The sequence below is a fragment of the Lotus japonicus genome, chromosome 5 (genome assembly GCF_012489685.1).
Source record: "Lotus japonicus ecotype B-129 chromosome 5, LjGifu_v1.2".
NCBI classification, from domain to species: Eukaryota; Viridiplantae; Streptophyta; class Magnoliopsida; order Fabales; family Fabaceae; genus Lotus; species Lotus japonicus.
The window spans coordinates 29,579,200-29,599,923 of NC_080045.1; the positions used below are offsets into that span (position 1 = coordinate 29,579,200).

At 39.9% G+C, this 20,724-nt stretch overlaps 1 protein-coding gene across 1 annotated transcript; it reads right to left on the reverse strand.

The window, feature by feature from the left end:
- Window positions 1-18,667: 18,667 nt before the first annotated feature.
- LOC130719414 (uncharacterized) lies at window positions 18,668-19,108 on the reverse strand. The gene has a single exon (XM_057570041.1). It carries the CDS (start codon window positions 19,106-19,108, stop codon window positions 18,668-18,670), a length of 441 nt encoding a protein of 146 aa, XP_057426024.1.
- Window positions 19,109-20,724: the final 1,616 nt, after the last annotated feature.

The window sequence follows — 20,724 nt, forward strand, 5'->3', positions numbered from 1 at the left end:
CTATTACCCAAATTGAATCATATCCCTTCTGAGTTCTTGGCAAAGCTACGACAAAATCCATCGGTATGCTGTCCCATTTCCATTCTGGTACATCCAAACTTTGTAACATACCCGAAGGTTTCTGATGTTCCACTTTAGCCTTCTGACATGTTAAACACGCAGCTACATACTCGGCCACTTGTCTCTTCATTCCTTGCCACCAAAAATTCATCTTCAAGTCTTGGTACATCTTTTTCATTCCAGGATGAATACTCAACTTGCTCTTGTGACCTTCGTCCATAACCAACCTCCTCAAATCGAGGTTGTTAGGTACGCAAACTCTGTCCTTACACCGTAGGATATTATCATTTCCTACCTTGAATTCCGGGTCCTTACCCTGAATTACCAAGTTCCTTTTCCCGAGTAGAAATTCATCTTGTAACTGTTGGTCTCGGATTTCTTCCATCAATCCATTTGCGATCCTGATCATACCGAACTTCAGTTTTCCCTCGGATGATCTCACATCTAAACTCAAATCTCGAAATTGTTCCAGCAATTGCAGCTCCTTAACCATCATTGACGAGATATGCATCTTCCTGCTCAAGGCATCAGCAACAACATTAGTCTTTCCAGGATGATATTGCAAAGTAAACTCATAATCCTTGATGAATTCCATCCATCTTCGCTGTCTCATGTTCAGTTCCTTCTGGTCAAACAGATATTTCAAACTCTTATGATCACTGAATATGGTAAAAGTGCATCTGTATAAGTAATGCCTCCAGATCTTCAGTGAGAATACGATGGCCGCTAGCTCTAAATCATGAGTTGGATAATTCTTCTCGTGAGTCTTCAGTTGTCGTGAAGCATAAGCTACAACTTTCCGATGTTGCATCAGCACACATCCTAAACCTTGATGTGAAGCATCACAATACACTTCATAGGGTTCCTCTGGTTGTGGCAGAACTAGTACAGGTGACGTTGTCAAACGTTCCTTCATCGTTTGGAAACTCGTTTCACAAGCTTCGGTCCATGCAAAAGGTTGGTCCTTCCTTGTAAGTTGTGTCAAAGGTCCAACAATCTTGGCAAAGTTCTCGATGAATCGACGATAGTATCCAGCCAAACCAACAAAACTCCTGATTTCAGTCACAGTCTTTGGCTGTTTCCAAGCCAATACTGTCTCTACCTTTGCTGGATCCACAGCTATACCTTCCTTAGAGATTACATGACCTAAGAATTTAACCTCTTCAAGCCAAAATTCACACTTGGTAGGGTTAGCGTACAGCTTCTTCTCCCTCAGCACTTGCAAAACTTTGCGCAGGTGTTCCTCATGGTCCTTAGCATCCTTTGAGTAAATCAGAATGTCGTCGATAAACATTACGACGAATCGATCTAAGAATTCGTGGAAAGTCCTATTCATGTAGTCCATGAAAATAGCAGGTGCATTTGTCACTCCAAATGGCATCACCAAATACTCATAGTGTCCATAGCGAGTTCTGAATGCAGTCTTCTGTATATCCTCAGTCTTCACTCTAATCTGATGATAACCCGACTTCAGGTCTATCTTTGAGAATATAGCAGCTCCTCGAAGTTGATCCATCAAATCATCAATTCTAGGCAACGGATACCTATTCTTGACAGTTGCTTTGTTAAGTTGTCGGTAATCAACACACAATCTAGATCTCCCATCCTTCTTCTTCACTAATAAAACTGGCGCTCCCCAAGGCGAAACACTTGGACGAATGAATCCTTTTGACAAAAGATCTTCTATCTGAGACTTTAATTCCACTAACTCTGCAGGTGCCATACGATATGGTGCAATCGAAATTGGCCCTGTTCCTGGTACAATGTCAATAGCAAACTCGATGTCGTGTACAGGCGGCAATCCAGGTACATCATCAGGAAATACATCAGTGAAGTCTCTCACGATTGGAATACCATTCACATTCGGGTTTCCTTTACCCTCTAGGTTCAGCAATAGAGAATACTCTTGAGATCCTTCGTTCAGAGAAACGCTAATATGATTTGCGGAAAGATACTCAAAAAGATCCGAGTCAGGAAATACCACTCTCTTTCGGTTGCAGTCCAAAAGACAATGATAATGAGATAGCCAATCCATTCCTAGGATAACATCTAAGTTCTTGAGAGTTATGCATACTAGGTTAGCATAAAAGACTCTATCTCTATATGTCACCGGACAGTACATGCATGCAGCATTAGCAAGTAGGGTCTTAGCAGGTGTAGTGACTATAAGATCAAAGCTCAAAGCAGTAACAGGCAGTTTCAGTCTGGTCACGCACTCCCTAGAAATAAACGAATGCGTTGCACCGGAATCGAAAAGTACAGTTAGGAGATTACCGTCAATCTCGCAATTCCCTCTGATCAGACCATCAACTCCTTCAGCCTCTTCACCATCCATGGTGTAAACTCTTGCTTTGGCGACAGGGCGCTTTCCACGAGCAGTGTTGACAGACGGTTCAGTCTTGGGTGCCCTACACTGACTGGCAGTGTGTCCAAACTTGCCACAGTTAAAGCACTTAGGCCTTGTGTCTGTGCACGCATTAGCATAGTGCCCCAGCTTTCCACACTTGAAACAATTCACATCCCTGTTCACAGTCTGATTTCCAGAACCACCAGCAGTACCAGCCATAGGTCGGTAAGATCATGGGGTAAACCCTCTCCCAGCAGGACGTTGATATGGTTTCTTGTTCTGAAATCTCCCTTTTCCTTGGTAATATTGAGAACCTGATCTCACCGGTCCTCCCATTCCAGCACGATTCAACCTCTTATTCTTCATCAACTCAACTTCTGTAGCTTTCTCAACAAGCGACTGAAAACGCATGATTCCCAGTGGCCTCACCGAATCCTCAATATCCGGCCTCAATCCATTGACAAAACGCTTACACATGTAGCGTTCATCCACATGATCATGGAAAAATTGGAAATGCTTAGCCAAAGACTCCAACTTAGCAGCGAATTCAGGTACAGACATGCTCCCTTGACGAAGTGTCAGGAACTGTGCCTCTCGCTCATCCCGAGCACTAGTTGGAAAATACTTCTCCAGAAATGCAGTTCGGAAAGAATTCCAGTTGATCTCTTCATTGTTGGCTTCCATGATTCCCCTGGCACCTCTCCACCAGTACTCAGCATCACCCAGCAGCAGATAAGTAGCCATGCCAACCTTGGCACCTTCAGCAGTTTGCAAAACACCGAATATCTTCTCAATCTCCTGGATCCAAAGATCCGCTTTATCAGGGTCGGTTCCACCAGTGAACTTAGGAGGATCTTGTCTCCTAAAGTCATTCAATCCCTTATTCTGATCCAGAGTTACTTCTCTCTGACGTTGATGCTGATCACGTGCTTCCTCAGCCGCACGTCTCATAGCACTTTCATTAGCCTGTGCAGTCACAACTTGGGCCATAGTGGCCATCATCTCCGCTAGTTGGTTAGTGTTCACCATGTTCTGTTAAGTCAAACAAACAGTTAGTACTCATCATAAGATAGCATCTAACATAACTATACAATATGATTAAGTAATAACTTCAATCAATTCTAAGCGAAAAATCGCTTGCAGACAATCAATTTTCACTCTTTGCATAGTCACACAACCTAGCACAGAAGACCTATTCCCCAAAGACTCCCGAAAGACTCGACAAGCTCTGATACCACAATGTAACACCCCGATTTCGGTGGCATTTCGGCGACATTCGGCAAAATGTAATCCGCTAAACACGCTCAGGAGCATGCAGGGAATAAGTTTAGACACTGAAATCAGCTTATTTGGACAGTTTTACAAAAAGCTCAAAACTTCGAGCACAGAAAGACATAGAGAAAGTCGACAAAACGACGATTAGAAGTGAGATATGGTATCTATACCTCGAAGTCTTCAATTAGCAACGATCTGTGCAGCAAACGGGCAAGAATCGGCGAAAATCAAATCCTCCTCCTCTCCTTGGAAGCTCGCGAGTTTTGGGAAGAAATGGGGTGAGTTTTTGAATTTTTTTCATTTTCTCGCTATTTATAGGTTTTGGAAAATTTGGAAAAATGAAAATTTCGCGATTTTGATTTTTCCTGCGTAATCCTCGGAGAATTCTAATATAGGTTTTGGTGACAGAATTTCAGAACTCAAAACAGGTTTCTTGGAATTAAATCAAACGATCCAAAGTCGGTGTAAATCGATTTTACCCGAAAAGTTACTTTTTGCAGTTGATGTCGGATGAGAAAACTTTGTTCTGAAGAAAGATTCAAAACATCGAGAGAAATGGGTATACGCGTGTGGAATCTTCGTTTGAAGCTCCGAATAGAAAAAGTCTTCATCGTTCGTTGATTTTAGGGTTTTGAACTATCAGTGATTCGGTTTCGGCAAACTTCCGAGTATTGGAATTTGACGTTCGTACATTCCAGGGTTTCGTATCGAAACGCTTGTTTATAGGCAAATAAGAGAAGTTCTAACATTTCTCTGAAGATTTTTTTGGAATTAGTTTCCGTCGTGTCTTAAAATATAAATTAGTTATTTACTAGCGTTCTTGACCTAGTTTTAAGCGAATACTAATCGTGCAATAACTTTTATCGATTTTGATACAATCCTTAGCCTTTTCCTGAACTTTCTCCTTCACAAATTTATTCTATTCAATAAACACTTGTTCAGGTTTTCCTTCACGTTACATCAAATTAATCGTGAAAAGGAATTTTATTCGATTTATTCCAAACTTAAAAACTTGGGTCTCACAGCAACAATAATCAAATCAAAACAGAATCTTCAAAGATCTTGTTGCGTTTTTTTTTTCTCAAGTAAAGATAGAAACAAATCTTTTATCAAAGATTGTTTCACAAATAACAACCCACAAATCAAAACCCTTCTAGAACAGCTACTTGATCCTCAAGTAACTATAAAAACATATCTTCATAAAATCTTCAAGGGCCCACAAAATCAAACTTAAGTAGAGGACTAATGTCCTACCTTCACGAAATCAGATGCCACGACATCTGCTTCGACAATCAGTTGTTTTTGACAAAATGCATGACAAAATGTACCAACACCTTACGTGAAATCCAAAGTTTTTGACATTGTCAGACCAGGTGTCCTGGACATTGAATTTAGGTCGCCTATCCAGTCTTCTCAGAACTTTGTTGAATTTTCTGGCAAGAAGACCTATGGCTTCTGAAATAGTCTCACCATTTTCACCTTCATCATGATCATCTTCTTCTTCAGCGTTCGAAACAAAAGCAATGCTCTTGTTCTACTTTTCAGATCTGTCAATCAAGGTCATCTCATAAGTCATAACTGATCCAATTAGTTCATCAACTTTGACGCTACTTATATCTTGAGCCTCTTCAATTGATGTGACTTTCATGTCAAACTTCTTGGGGAGAGACCTGAGTATCTTTCTTACAAGCTTTTCTTCTGACATTTTCTCACCCAACGCAAAAGAATTATTAGCTAAATCACGAACCTTCATATGAAACTCGGTAGTGGTCTCATCCTCCTTCATCCTCGGATTTTCAAACTGAGTGGTTAAGATTTGGAGCCTTGACATGTGTACTCTTGAGGTTCCCTCATGTGCAGTCTTGAGAATCTCTCAAGCATCTTTGGCCATAGTGCACGTATTGATTAGCTTTAACATATTCTTGTTCGCACAATGAAAAATTGCATTCAGAGCCTTAGAGTTTCCAAGAGCCTCATCATCTTCTTCTTTAGTCCAGTCAGCTTATGGCTTCAACTCTGTAGTTGACGTTCCTTCTTTAGGTGTAAGAACTGGATGAGTCCATCCTTTGATAACAGCCTTCCATGTCTTGCTATCAATGGATTTGAGATAGGCAACTATACGTGCCTTCCAGTAGTCGTAATTTGTGCCATCAAGAATTGGTGGCCTGTAAGCAAAACCAACATCCTTCGAACCAGAATTTGTCCTCCCTGGAGCTCACCCAAACAGAACAGGGTGCCTGCTCTGATGCCAATTGAAATTCTAGTTCACCTCAGAACAATGTCCTGAACATTGTGTAGAACATGCACAAAATAAAACACAACGTTAATACAAATCACAAGTAAAAACAACTGGAAAAATAAATGACACAAGAGTTGTTAACCCAGTTCGGCGCAATGCCACCTACGTCTAGAGGGCTTCAGCCCGAGAAAGATAATCCACTATTATAGAGAATCAAGTACATCAAGGTCTTAGTTGAACAGCCCATGTTCACAGCCTTTCTACGTATTCCTACCAATGGATTATTACTTAGAACTCCCCCTAAGTATGAGACCCCTCTCACTTTCTCTCACAATCACTGCCTCTAATTGAATCTCAAAGTACAAATGGTTGTAGAGAAACAGTCTCAACGAAACACAACAACTCTGTGCTTATTTGATCAATGGAAGCACCTGAGTTGATTACAAAACACACACAATGAACTCTCAAAGAAAACCCTGAAAACAACTAACACTTTATCAAACCTCTCTCGTAATCAGCTAGGGTATCTTCAGAACTTTAAATAGATGCTCCACGGGTGAGGTCTTCAATGGGCTTGAGCATCAAGGAGTCCATGTAGCAAAGTGGCAGCGAAACTTCAAAAAGATTTTCTCCACAATAAGACCAAAACAACATTTAAATTGGTCTACACTAATTAACCCTATTCCCTGAATAGGTTAATTCAAATAAACATAGATGATATGTCCAGCTAATGATACAGAGTAAGGCACCGACGAATCTTCACAATTAAAATCAAAACGTGAACCACGTAAACACTTCCAGCAACCTTAACCACAATGTCCTACCAGATGCTCCGAACATGAGGTTGCACAACAGACACAGACAATGTTGTTTGTCACACCATTAAGCACATCACTTAACTTAGACAAAATGCAGCCAATACTTAGAGAATCTTTAACAACACAAAATACTCAACACTTTAGATATATCATATAGGAAGAGGGTCACCGTCAGCACTTGAGAAAGAGTAAGGTCAAGTACATTGCAAGGATCACTCTATTCAGTCTATACTTAAGGCTGACTAACAGAGGACCATTAGCTAGAATGGACTGAGTGGATTTGAAATTCTCATCTTCCACCAGTCCTCAACAGGAAGTGCATATCGATCTAGAATTTACAGAACAACCCTAAGATGTTCCTCAAGTTCCATAACACTTCCTCAGTGCCATATTTGTATCACACTGTACTTTTGGCACGTAATCCCACAAGCCCAAACATGACACCACTATTTTTTATTCCGCTAGACAAGGTAACTCTAAACAACTTTTACCCTTCATTAAGAGATATCTTTGTATTCTTGATGATTTCCATTACCTTACCCTACATGGTATTTCTCAAGAAGTGACTATCTTAAACACTTTAAGTACCAAGTAGCAAGCTTTTATTAAAAATATTTTCATTCTCCAAAGGAAATCAATATGCGTACAAACTACGCGACAGAACCTTACTAAACCCATAACTCCCAACCCAAACTTATTATTGACATCCACATTATCAGATATTTTGGGACTTTATCATGCTGGAGTAGTTACAAGGTTGATCAGGTCCTATAACTCAATTCCAAGGCAATCAAAAGTTACAAAATTATGTGATGGGTACACAATACTAAGCCATGTCAGATAGACTCTAATTTCTATTTGCGACCCTCAGTCTGATGTGGACCGAACGCCTCTGATACCACCTAATTATGACGCTCAAACTTGTGATACAAAATTGAGTTTATTGTGATGCTACTTGGCAAAAATTTCAAAACTTTTCTTTATTTAACCAAAACATCAAGGCTTAGTAGTCTCCAAGTACAAAAGCGTGCTCCTGAGTCCTAAGCTCCTACCCACCGATAGCCACCATGGCTTAATAGCTTCAGTGCTCGTAAATCGATCTACACCCAGAGTTTTTCTCGCGCCACTCAATAGCCTAGTATCAATCTTCAAGACTTGTTTCCTAATAAAAGAGGAGAAAAACAACAAAACAAACAACAGAGGGGTGAGAAGCAATCCAACACAATCACGCAAGAGAATAACATAATGTAAATGAGCTTCACATCAAACAATCATCGTATGCAATGCAAAAATGTTATGCATGTGGGCCCATATGGGGAACAACTCATCTTGTCTCCTCGGAAAGTCGTCGGGACTAAAGTTCGGAATCGCTCATCAAACCCCTCTTGACCGACCATTTTGATCATCAGGGGCCTGCGGAATGACTAGGCTCACGATGGGATAAACCTAAAACAGCTTTCGGAGAATCCCACCTAGCCAAACCCAAAGACCACATACCTCACGCTCGGTACCCTTAGATCTCTCAGCTTCACCCAATGGTACGACCCGACCAAGACAGTCCAAGTTGGGATCAACTGTCTTTCTGACCAACACCTCGTCCATCTGACCGAGGCCAATGTAAATAATGCATGTTTCACAACACGTGAATACCCCATCCTCTGATTTCACATCCACTAGGAATATATCCTAGTCCACAACGTTCAGGACTCCTTCCTGAACAACAATGTCTAAGACTCTCCACCTGAGTCTTTAGGAAATGGGATACCCTATTTAGAACCTTTCCTTCTCAAGACAGTTTCATAGATTCTTTTTAAAGCAAGTTCAGAAATCAGTTAAGTCTTCTTGCTTAATTTTAAGTCCAAGTCGAAGTCCGCGGAGTCCATCAAAGTCTCATAGTCTCATAAGGTCATCAATGGTCCAACCAAAGTCATAAGTTCCATTGAAGAACATTTACTATTGAGATCTCAATCTTCAATCCAAGCTTGTTTTCCAAGGTGTATAATTTACTCATCAATTGATCTTTAAATTATGAACTTCTTCCATATTCCTTAGGTCATGTTAGTATTCCTCCTAATTAAGGGTCCAAAAGTTATTTTCTTTGGAAAAGCATTTCTCAAAAATCACTTTTCAACTTTTAAAAAATCTAACTTCAAAATCAATTTTTTCATATTTTTCCTTATCACGTTTATTATCGGCTCAAATCCTAAATCTTCCTCTAAGCTTAGTTTATGCTCAATTCAAAGTGAAATAATATTGGTTTATTGCTCAAAATCACTTTTTTCTTATTTCTATCACTTTCCTTTTAGAACTTTGAAGATTAGAGGTCAGAAACAAGCTTAGGAGTCAAGAACTTACGGAAACCACGTTCTGGGGAAATTATGGGCAAGTTATGAATTTTCCGATTAAGGACTCGCTGGAGAAGGTGAGCGGAGACGGAAAAGGTGTCGCGGTGGTCGGAGCTGGGAATAGTGTCGGCTTCTCCTCACTTCCAGAAGAACGTATCTTTTAGAATCGTCTAAATCGGAGTTCGGACGAGGTTGAAAAACACGTTTGAAGATAATAATTTTCCAGCCAGCATGCCGGCTCTTTAAGCTCACACTGGAGCTGAAGAACAACAACCCAGAAATGACTCAAACATGCCCAGAATTGAACCAAAATTTCCATAATTCATATTTGAACCTCCAGAAACACGATTATCAAGTTTTTAGAGGGCTTTGGTCGATTTTTTGGGGAATTTCGAAGAGGGACAAATTGGTGGTGTTTGAGGATAGTGATGGTTTCCATGGGGAGACCTTCTTGACTTTGAAATAGGGGAAAGGAGAGAGAGAGAGAGAGAGAGAGAGAGAGAGAGAGAGAGAGAGAGAGAGAGAGAGAGAGAGAGAAAAGAGAGAGAGAGACAGACAGACAAACAGACAGACAGACAGACAGGCAGGCAGGCAGACATAGAGACAGAGGCAGACAGAGAGACAGAGTCAGCGAGAGAGAGAGAGCATCTGAAGGGGAACTGAAACAGAGCAGCGTAGAGATGGAGGGGAATTGAAGAGGAGTGAAGGTGTGAGGAGTCTTTGAACTAAGCTCACCTATTTATAGATGAATTGGGAGCAAGAAGGTAATTGTAAGTCACCAAGGGAAGGAAACTGGTAGCTGCAGGTTACACGTTCCAGAAGAAAGAAGAAGCTTAATGTGGGACAGGGAGAGAGGAATGAGTAGCAAGCATGGTGAGTCATCACCTTCATCAAGTGCTACCATGTTCTTGATTATCACCCTTAGGTGATTCTAACATTGCCCAGGGGTCCTTAAAGTATAGTTTAAGAATTCTTTAGGCCTAAAATTTAATTACCTTGGTTTTTTAGAGTTATAAAAAGAAATATATTAGTTAGGAGATAATTTAACTAGTTTAAAATTCCAATTTCACCTAAAATGATTAACACACAAATTCTCTTGATTAATTTTATAACCACACACAAGTATATTCCCATACTCTAAACTTCTTTATTGTTTGATAATACCTCCAATAAAATTTTATCTCCTATACTCAATGTATTAAATATTTCTACACAATTATTTTTTTTTGAAAATGAAATGTATATTATTAATAGAAGTGCTTGAGTCAATAGCAACTCAAGGCGAGAACCAAATACAATCTAAACTGAACTCGAACGACCTATGAAAAAGCTGGCCGATTAAAAAATAATCCCACCACCATCCCACAGAATGGCATAAACAAAATCCCAAGATAGAGCCTCATTAAAACCTTGCTAGGCAAAACCCAGTGGGATAATAATAATAATGATAATAATAATAATAATAATAATAATAATAATAATAATAATACCTTATTAATTTAGTAGGAGAAAAATGGGATGTTACAGAGAGCCTTGCAATTCTTGGCGAAGTGTCCCGGTTGGTTAGAGTTGAAACATCTTGGGATCCCCTTTGGACAGGTGGAATAATAGTGTCCAGTCTCACCACATTTTGATATGCAAGTAAGTAACACAAGAAAGGAGGGTTTTAATTGTGTACTTGAAATTTACGTTTTAAAAACTTTGTCTTATGAAAAGAATATTAGTTCTTTTAAGAAACGTTTAAGTATGATTTTTCGTAAACTGTTCAGTGCAGCGGAAGTAAAACAGTAAGTAAGATGGAACGATCAGCACACAGAGATTTATACCGGTTCACCCTAAACGATTGGGCTACGTCCAGTACTTGGCCACCACCAAGATTTTCACTAGCAAGTATCAAGGACTTCTCCAATACAAGTATTTGACAGGACTTCTCCAAGTATTATCACGGACTTCTCCAAGTATTATCACGGACTTCTCCAAGTATTCTACAGGACTCCTCCTACAATTATTGTTCAGGACTTCTCCAAAATCTTACAAAGATTTAAATCACTCTACAGGGTTTCTCTTCTTTCAAGAGTGGAGGTAGAGAATTTATGGCACTGGAACTCTAAGTGTTTGGGTTCAGATTTGACTTTGGATCACTTATGAGTTCTAACGTAAGTGTGAAGAGAATAAAGAGATTTGACTCTTTTAAGGTACGAGGTTTTCTCTTTCACTTGCAGAAGTAATGGCTTGTGTTTGACACTTAAGAATTTCTGCTTGAGCTTTGAATGTTTTTGAGAAGTTTGGAATGAATGATTGAATGCTTGTATTCTCTGAATTAATTCTCTCTTTCTTTAGATCTTCAAGAGTGTCTTAAGTACTTGCTTGCTAGTGTTGTAGACGTTGAGAGATGAGATCCAACCGTTGCTTTAGCCGTTGTGAAGTAAGATCAGAGCGTTGATTCAAATGGCTTTGGTTGGTAGCTTCATTAAATGCGGATTCAGAAGCAAGTCTATCCTTTAGCTATAAAGATGCTATTTGTTAGCTAGTAGGTGGTGATAGACTTTGGGCTACTTTTCAGACATGAGACAATTTGGCAATTTGATGTTGATGGCTTGTACTTTTCCTCGTGGGTCAGCGTTCGTTTAGCTGAGGGAAATTATCTTCACTTGATCTAGTTTGAAAATCAGTCAAATAGTTGCCTTTTGATTTGAATGTTTGGGCAACTGTTTGTAATCAAACTATAACTTTTGGGGCTCAAAATATTGCCTTCTATAAATTTGACTGATGACGTGGCATTGAACGGTCAGACATTAGAGGCTAGAATAAGAGTTAGTTCTCTTCTGCAGAACTGTTTTGCAACTTCTAAAGTCTTCTTCTATCTGCGACATTTTCCTTTTTGAAATGATAGAACGTTGAAGATAGCCTTTACTCGAGTTTCTCCTGAAATTCAAGTGTAGTGGTAAGTTCAATTTTCAGCGAAAATTCTTACTATAAAATTGTTATAATCAAAATAAGATTAAAAAAAACGTTATGATGCGTTTGAACTTAACACATTTGAAACACGTCACTTCACTGTTGGTAGATTGGCCTCTCGTTCCTCCCGCCACAGCAGTCATGGGTCTGTACTGCCCCGGTGCGAAGCTCATATCCATGGGGTGTTGATATGGTTTCTTATGATGCGTCTTTCCTTTTACTGATTGGCTTTGGAAGTTCGACGACATCGGTCCCCCAACGGTGTTCGATCGGTTGGTCCTTTTGTTGTCGCCTGCTCTACTAGTGCCTCCCAACGGCCTCACCGAGTCTTCAATGTCTGGTCCAAGTCCATTCACAAACCTCTTGCACATATAACGCTCATCCACTCCATTGTGGAAGAACTGAAAATGTTTTGTTAGTGACTCCAACTTGACAGTAAACTCCGGCACAGACATACCTCCTTGACGAAGAGTCAAGAATTGTGCTTCTTTCTCATCACGAGAACTCGTAGGGAAGTACTTTTCCAGAAAGGCGGCTTGAAAAGTGTTTCAGTTCACCACCTCATGATTGGCCTCCATCATTGCTCTGGCGCTTCTCCACCAGTATTCAATATCCCATCTGCAGCTTGATTCGTCATCGCTTGCGCCAAAGTGGCCATCGCTTCCGCTAGCTGGTTTGTGTTCTCCATGCTCTCCTGAACAAACGGTTAGTACCAAATCAAGAAATTGTACGTCATAAAATGCATACGGTTTCATGATCAAGGAACGACTTCAAACAAAGCAAGTGAGAATCGCTTCACACAAAAGGAAATCTTTCAAACAACTTATCAATCAATACTCAGTCAATCGATCAACACCCAATTGATCGATTACAGAGTTTGTAACGCCCCGAATTTCGGGTGTCACTTTAGTAACCTATTAAAGTAAATATGCAATATTTTCCAAAAGAATGTATAAACACGAGTATATTTTTTTCTTTTCAAATGTATTTCCAAAACATGTCATACATACTCCCAACTACAAAGGGATTTACATCAAGCCTTGAACAAGGCAAGTACCCAAAACCCCAAATATAAATTTCTAAAATCGTGATGCAAGCTTAAACCAATAATGGTTAGCTCTCTAACTCAAGGCTCTAACTCTACACCCGACTCTATTCTTCAAGTCTCCCACAGTTCTTCAAGTTCTCCTCTCCGACTCGTACGAAGGTCAAGCTCCATCGAAGATTCTCCATCGCCTAATTGCGTTAAGCGCCCAAACAACAAGTAGCAAATAGAAAGGGTTAACTCCATGCAATTACCATGTAGCAAAGGGAAAAGCATGCTATTCAAATTTAAGTGCATATCATGGCACATAAACTAGCAACTTAATTCAAGATAGATGACGACATATATTCAACAATATAGATTTAAATCAACTATCAACAACCTCAACAATATTTATACTCAGATATCAACAACTTAACAACATATATGTTAATTCAGATATCAACAACTTAACAATGTAAAATTTATTCAGACATCAACTTGACAGCATATAACAGCTCAGATATCCACAACCTTCACAGTATATAATCAAATCATATGACAATAATCTCAACAATATAACATCAAATCAAATAACAACAACCTCAATCTATATCATCTAATCAGATGTCAACAACCCCAACAATATCACATCAAACCATATATCAACGACTTCAACAATATAACATCAAACCAGATATCAAAAACTTCATCAATATAACGTCAAATCAGATATCGACAATCCTCAACAATATCTAACGTCTCGCAAGACGGGACAGTCCTGTGAAAATATCCACTCCACTCTCACTAAGTAACGCCTCGAAGGACGTGATAGTCATGTGAAAATATCCACTCCACTACCACTTGATAACGCCCCGAAAGACGGGACAATCACGCGGGACCACACCCCACCTCATCGCCACTTTAGAACATCTCGCAAGATGGGACAATCACGCGGGACCACACCTCACATCATCGCCACTTTATAACGTCTCGAAGGACGGGACAATCACGCGGGACCAAACCCCACCTCATCGCCACTTATAACGTCATACATGACGGGACAATCATAGGACACACCTCCTGATCGCCACTTAGCGTCTCACAAGACGGGACAATCATAGGACACACCTCCTGATCGCCACTTAGCGTCTCACAAGACGGGACAATGATAGGACACACCTCCTCATCGCCACTTATAGCGTCTCACAAGACGGGACAATGATAGGACACACCTCCTCATCGCCACTTAATCGTCACACAAGACGGGACAATGATAGGACACACCTCCTCATCGCCACTTATACTTAAGCCATATATGCCAAGTCAGTCAACAACTAAGCCCAACCAAGGACCAATCCAAAGTAACCACATGTTCTATCCACTAGGAAGCAGTAATGATAGAAACCAGTAAACGGTCGAAGCCTCTCAGAAAACGGAGACACACGTCTCAATAAGTTCACTCGGCCGAAGCCTTCAGAAAACATTTGGCACCAGCCTCAGAAACAGTCAATATAAGCAAGCATACAACATTGCAAGCATAATAATCATAATCCAATGACAATCAATATAAACATCTTCATCTCAAATGCACGCAGTGCGATAAAAGTAGGCAAGACTCAAAGACGCGCTAAAACTGAGTTACCCTTATCTTAGCCAATTTTCTTCCTAAACGGTGACTTCATTTCGATCACATCTTTGTTTTCCCGTGTCGTCTTGCTTCCTTTTATTATTTGGCTTCGTCGCCAAGCGCTCTCGTTATTCGTACTCTTCATAAGTACACTTAACGAAATCACTAACTAAGTTAACCCACTAACTCAAGGTCTTAACAACGGCTTTAGACAATTGACCCGAAGCACACGCAATTTAAACGACTCTTTCTCAGTCAACAGTTACAACAAAATAATAGAGTACATATCTCTTTTGAAATTTAAATCATTTTGTAAAGCAAATCGCAACTCCTCCCTAATCAACTGTTAAACTTCAATTTTCACAATAACAATGAAAATATTTATTTTTCTTTAAAACTTGCTTACTCGAGTCTAAAACATATACAAGAGTTGAAGGCTTACGAAAATAAAGTTTCGGAAACTTGTCGGCGAAGGGTCGTTAGAGAAAGTTGCGACTCACGGGGTTGACGGAGGGATTGTCGCCGGAGACACAAAGGAAGGTTGTTCCTTCACCCTTTCGCGGCCAGGAACTCAACGGCGCTGTCCGTTTCCCCAAAGAGTCGACGGTTTGCCCAGAAAGTTCAGCCGAAGGTCGACGGCGGTCGTCGGGGTCGTCGAATAAAATGACCAAAATATGAAATTGAAAATAGTGGTTTGCTCTCCTCACGGCAAGGATCGTAGCAGTATCCTCCGTTTTTCCATCGGTCACCGGAGTTGACCGGAAAGAGCTCCCGAAGGCGGCAGCGGCGGCAGCGGCGGAACGACGATCCGGAATATGGGTTTTGTTGTGGACGCCGCAAGGGTTCCAACGGTACTAACCTCGCTGTGAGCGAAGGTCCGAGTACACCGGAATCGACGGCCGAAGTTGACGATGTCGGCGGTGTCGGCGATGTCGTCCTCCTCTGTTCTTCGTCTTGCTTCCTCTGTTTTTGTTCATGGAGCTTCGCCATGGTGTTCTCAGCTGGACGGTGGTGGTTGCTGTGACCAGCGGTGGTGATGGCTAACGTTGGTGGCCTTCACGTGAGAGGAAGGAGTGTTGGCGGCTTGCTCATGAAGGCAGGAGGCATGGTTGTGCGTGTTGTAGGTGTGGCCGTCCATGGTGGTTGGAGAAGTGACCTTTGCTGGAGCTTGTATGCGTGGTGGTTGTGGCACTCGGCCATGAGAAAAGAGGAGTGGCCATGGAGGTGGTTGGCTTCCATGGTTGTTTCATGGTGGAAGATAAGAAGCATGGTGATGGGGATGGAGTTGTGTAGCTGCTGCAAGTGAATGGAGAAGAAGATGATGGTTGGGGTGCTGCCATGGTGGTTCGTCCATGGTGAGAGGAAGGAGAACATGGTGGTGTGTTCAGCCATGAGAAAGGAAGGAGGTGATGTTGAGAGGAAGAAGAAATGGTGATGGTGGCCAGCGGTGGCATCTCGTGGAGAGGGAGAAGGGGACGTGAGTGAGAGGTACCATGGTGGTGTGGGTGCTTCAAAAGAAATGGAAGAAGGAAGAAGTGTTGCAAGGAATAAAAGAATAGAAGGGAAGAAGAAAAAGAGAAGTCTGCAGAAGAAGAAGAAAGAAAGATATTAAGAAGAGACAGAAGGAAAAGTCAAAAGTGAGAAAGAGAGTGGACGAGAATGAGAGGGATAAGAACGGATTAGTGGAGGGATAAGGATGGATAGATATTTTGTAAAGATATTTTGAGAAGATATTTTGTAAGTCGGTACAGATTTGTTTAGACACTAGAGGATTTAACTCATAGAGTTAAGATAAAAATATAAGAGTGATATATTATTATATTAAAAATTATGGGGAACTCTAAGAAATGATAAAATATAAATTTGAATCACTTTGAGCAAAATAAAATGATCCATGAACCAAGAAATGAGTAGAAATTGAGCTAAAGAATAATTGTGAGACAATTAGAACAAATATGACGTCGTCATATTATGCGTATAAGCTAAGTATAAATTATAGGAAAAATGACAATAATAATTATTATCATTTGAGGAGAAAATATTTTGGAAACGACCTGCTCCAAAATCTGACACAAAAATAATTAAGGAAATATTCTCCGAATGAGAAAACTTCATTCACGGAAAAGATTTATAGAGATGAAAGGATTAAAACAACGCGGACAAAACTCCAAAAGGAGCTTCGAACACAGTTCAGGGTCTCGCTTAAGTCCCTGCGGAGATAAAGTATAACTTTATCGGATTTCCGGAAAGCAAAACCTATCGATCTTACAGTCAAAAGTTTCGTAATGGAACACTTGCCATAAACAAACATAAAAAAAAATAGAATATAAACACTCAATTAAATTAATAAATCGAAAATAAATCAATAGTCTAGTTATTTAATTCAGGGTCTTACAGAGTTCACACAACCTAGCACAGAAGACATGTTCCCCAACAAGCTCTGGTAATTTCAACCAAAGCTCTGATACAACAATGTAACATCCAAAGTTTCAGGGAGTTAATGCAGCGACCCATCTTAAATGACTATGCAACTTGTCCTAAAGATGCAACTAAATTCATTTTTTGAAATATAAATAAGTTATCTGCCATGTTCAAAACGTGACATGCATACATATTTATATACAACATATCCCAACCCGAACATGCATACATAATGCCCAAAGGCGAGTTCCAAATAGTTAATTTTCCAAAGTAGTTTAAGCCTTCGAATTACATAGGTTTTCAACAATAGTCAGTTGAAAATGGTCCCGCAGACCCCTACAACGACTATTCTTGTGATTTCCAATAGCGGAGAACCACACAAAAAGCCACGAACTCATCTCCATCAATTCTCATGAACCTAGTCCTGCTCTCAAGCATCTGGAAATTTTCTGACCGCCTAAACACAAACAGAACAAACATGGCATGCAAGGATCAACTTCCCAACAAATGATATAATACATGATAACAGGTCATATATATACAATAGGAGAGCATTAATAAATGAGATCAGTCAAACATTCGGATAGGAGCATGTGACATAGCCAAAAATATGTTATCCCACCACAACCTCAAACACGACAACAACATTATAAGTTAGTTGCATGTGTGCTAGTGCAATGTAAGCTCAAAAGATTATCTGGATAAATGTTTTACGTCTCCCCAACTAGCGACGGGTACCAGACATAGCAAGTGGTGCGAGCCATTTATCGACACCCTATAATCAATTCGAACCACCTATCGACCGTTCTGGTTGCATATGCCGGAAACACTATTGCATTCCAAAGGTTCAGGCCTGATCTCATATCAAGACCTAGGTGAAACCGGTTTGAACCACTTTTCGCTTGTTCAACCCTGAAGGAAATGTATGCATGAATGCATCAAAGTTAGTCAAACAATGGATCGTCCTCCTAAGATATGTCTCTAACTCCAGTCTCAATCTCTAGTTGTGCCCTAAGGCAATATGATTTCAGGTTACTTCCACGAGTAACGAGTGCCATTCGCACTTTTGTGACCCACCTGTCACTACGGTCCATCCCACCTGATGTTTGTAACTCTGCAATAAGGAGTGTCTTATGCGTCGACAAGTTCTCTGTCCTTCACCGACACGAGGCCTACCCACGATCATAGTTCGCTAATCACTTAACTCCCCCTTTTAAGCCCACTAGGTGATAAACCCTCAAACCTGAGATGCAAGTAAATAACACCAGAAAGGGGGGTTTGAATTGTGTACTTTTAAAACACTTTTTAAAACTTGGTTTTCGAAAAGAATATTAGTTCTTGAAAACTTTTCGTAAATGGTTTAGTGCAGCAGAATAATAAACAGAGTTTAAAAGACGATCAACACACACATATTTATACTGGTTCACCCTTAAACGATTAGGCTACGTCCAGTGAATAACAGTGACTTTGGGTCCTTAGCCTTTTGAATAGAAGTGACCTTGGGTCCTGTACAATACTGGTTCACATCTTCAATCTTCAATCTTCAATCTTCAATCTTCAATATTTTCATATTTTCGATCGATATTCCTAAGACCATTGACAATGGTTTGGAACCTTCCAAACATGTCATCAATGCTTTCATTCTCTTTCATCTTGAAGGTTTCATACTCAGCTACAAGCAGACTAACTTTATCTTGTCTTAAATTTGTTGTGCCTTCATTTGCAACTCCTAGAGCATCCCATACTTCTTTAGCTGTTGTCAGCCCATCAACTTTGTCCAGTTGAGCTTTACTCAATGCACATAGAAGAAATAGTTTTACTTTGGCATTGAATTGGTAGTCTTTGCGTTGTGCTTCTGTCAGCTGATCTTTCTGGTTAGGTTCTCCAGCATCGTCTTTGTGGACAATGTTTAATGATGTCCCAAAACTTATAGTTTGAGGAATCAATGAATAGTTGCATATGAGTTTTCCAGTAAGGATACTCAGTTCCATCAAAGAAGGGAGGTTTGTTGGTGGATGAACCCGTAGCGATAGCTAGATCTTCTGCCATGGATCTTTACTCTACACTTGTTAAGATATTAGTTCTAGAGACTATGCTCTGATGCCAATTGAGATGTAAGTAAATAAAACAAGAAAGGGGAGGGTTTGAATTGTGTACTTTTAAAACACTTTTTAAAACTTGGTTTCCAAAAAGAATATTAATTCTTGAAAATTTTCGTAAACGGTTTAGTGCAGCGGAATAATAAACAGAGTTTAGCAGACGATCAACACACACAGATTTATAGTGGTTCACCCTTAAACGATTGGGCTACGTCCAATACTTGGCCACCACCAAGATTTTCACTAGTAAGTTTCAAGGACTTCTCCAATACAAGTATTCTCAAGGACTTCTCCCACAAGTATTCTCCAAGACTTCTCCAAGTATTCTACAGGACTTCTCCTACAAGTATTGTACATGACTTCTCCTACAATCTTTTCAAGATCGTTTAACACTACAAGGTTCCTCTTCTTACAAGAGTTATGGTAGAGAATTTATGGCACTAGAACTCTAAGTGTTTTGATACAGATTTGACTTTGGATCACTCAAGAGTTCTAAATCTAAGAGAGAATTAAATGAAGAGATTCGACTCTTTAAGGTTGTTGGTTCTCTCTTTCACTTTGCATAAATGGTGGGTAAGTTTGACACTTAGGAATGTTTCTGCTTTGAGCTTTTGGAGCTCTGAATGCTTTGAAGAATGTAGAATTGAATGCTTTGAGTTCTTGTTGTTTCAGCGTTGATTCTCTCTATGCTTCATTCTTCAGCTTTGCCTTAAATACTCTCTTGCTAGGGTTGTAGCCGTTGTGAGACAAATCCAACCATTGTTCTAGCCGTTGAGAGATGAAATATGTCTGTTGATTCAAATGGCTTCGGTTGGTAGATGCATTAAATGCATGCTACTGTTAAAGTCTATCCTTTAGATGAAAAGGTGATGTTTGTCAGCTAGTAGGTGGCAATAGACTTGGGCTACTCTTAAAAAATGAGACAAAATGGAAGTTTGATGTTGACGCGTTGTCCTTTTCCCTCGTTGGTCAGCGCACTTTAAGGAAAGAGAAAATTTTCACGTGATCTATTTTTGAATCCTTAACAAATGGTTGAGTTCTGAATATGTCATTGGCGCCTAGAATTTTGTCTTCAACCTTTCTGAATGATGAGCTGGCATTGGACGGTCAGGAGCAAATGTGCCTTGACTTGAGTTTTATGCGTGTCAGACAGTCTTGCGAATTCTGAATCTTTTTCCTTTAGAAGGACGTTGAAGTACTTTGTTCAAAAGAATATATCATGGAATTCAAATTAAATGAGAAGCTTAGTTTTCATTAAAGTGCTATTAGATAAAAATTGTTATTCATCTAAATTAGATAGAAACCTAAGCGTGAGTCATAATAATAATAATAATAATAATAATAATAATAATAATAATAATAATAATAATAATAATAATAATAATAATTGTTGTTGTTCCTTTGTTTGGTTGTCTGCATTTTAGCTAAGTATGTATGTGCCAACTTGTCAGACCCGATGTTGTAACATCTAGTCTATGACATCTGTCCCCGAGTATCTGCTGTGAGTT

Excerpts from the sequence above, each read along its gene's own strand:
- LOC130719414 (XM_057570041.1), bottom strand. The coding sequence starts at position 19,108 with ATGGAACTGAGTATCCTTACTGGAAAACTCATATGCAACTATTCATTG.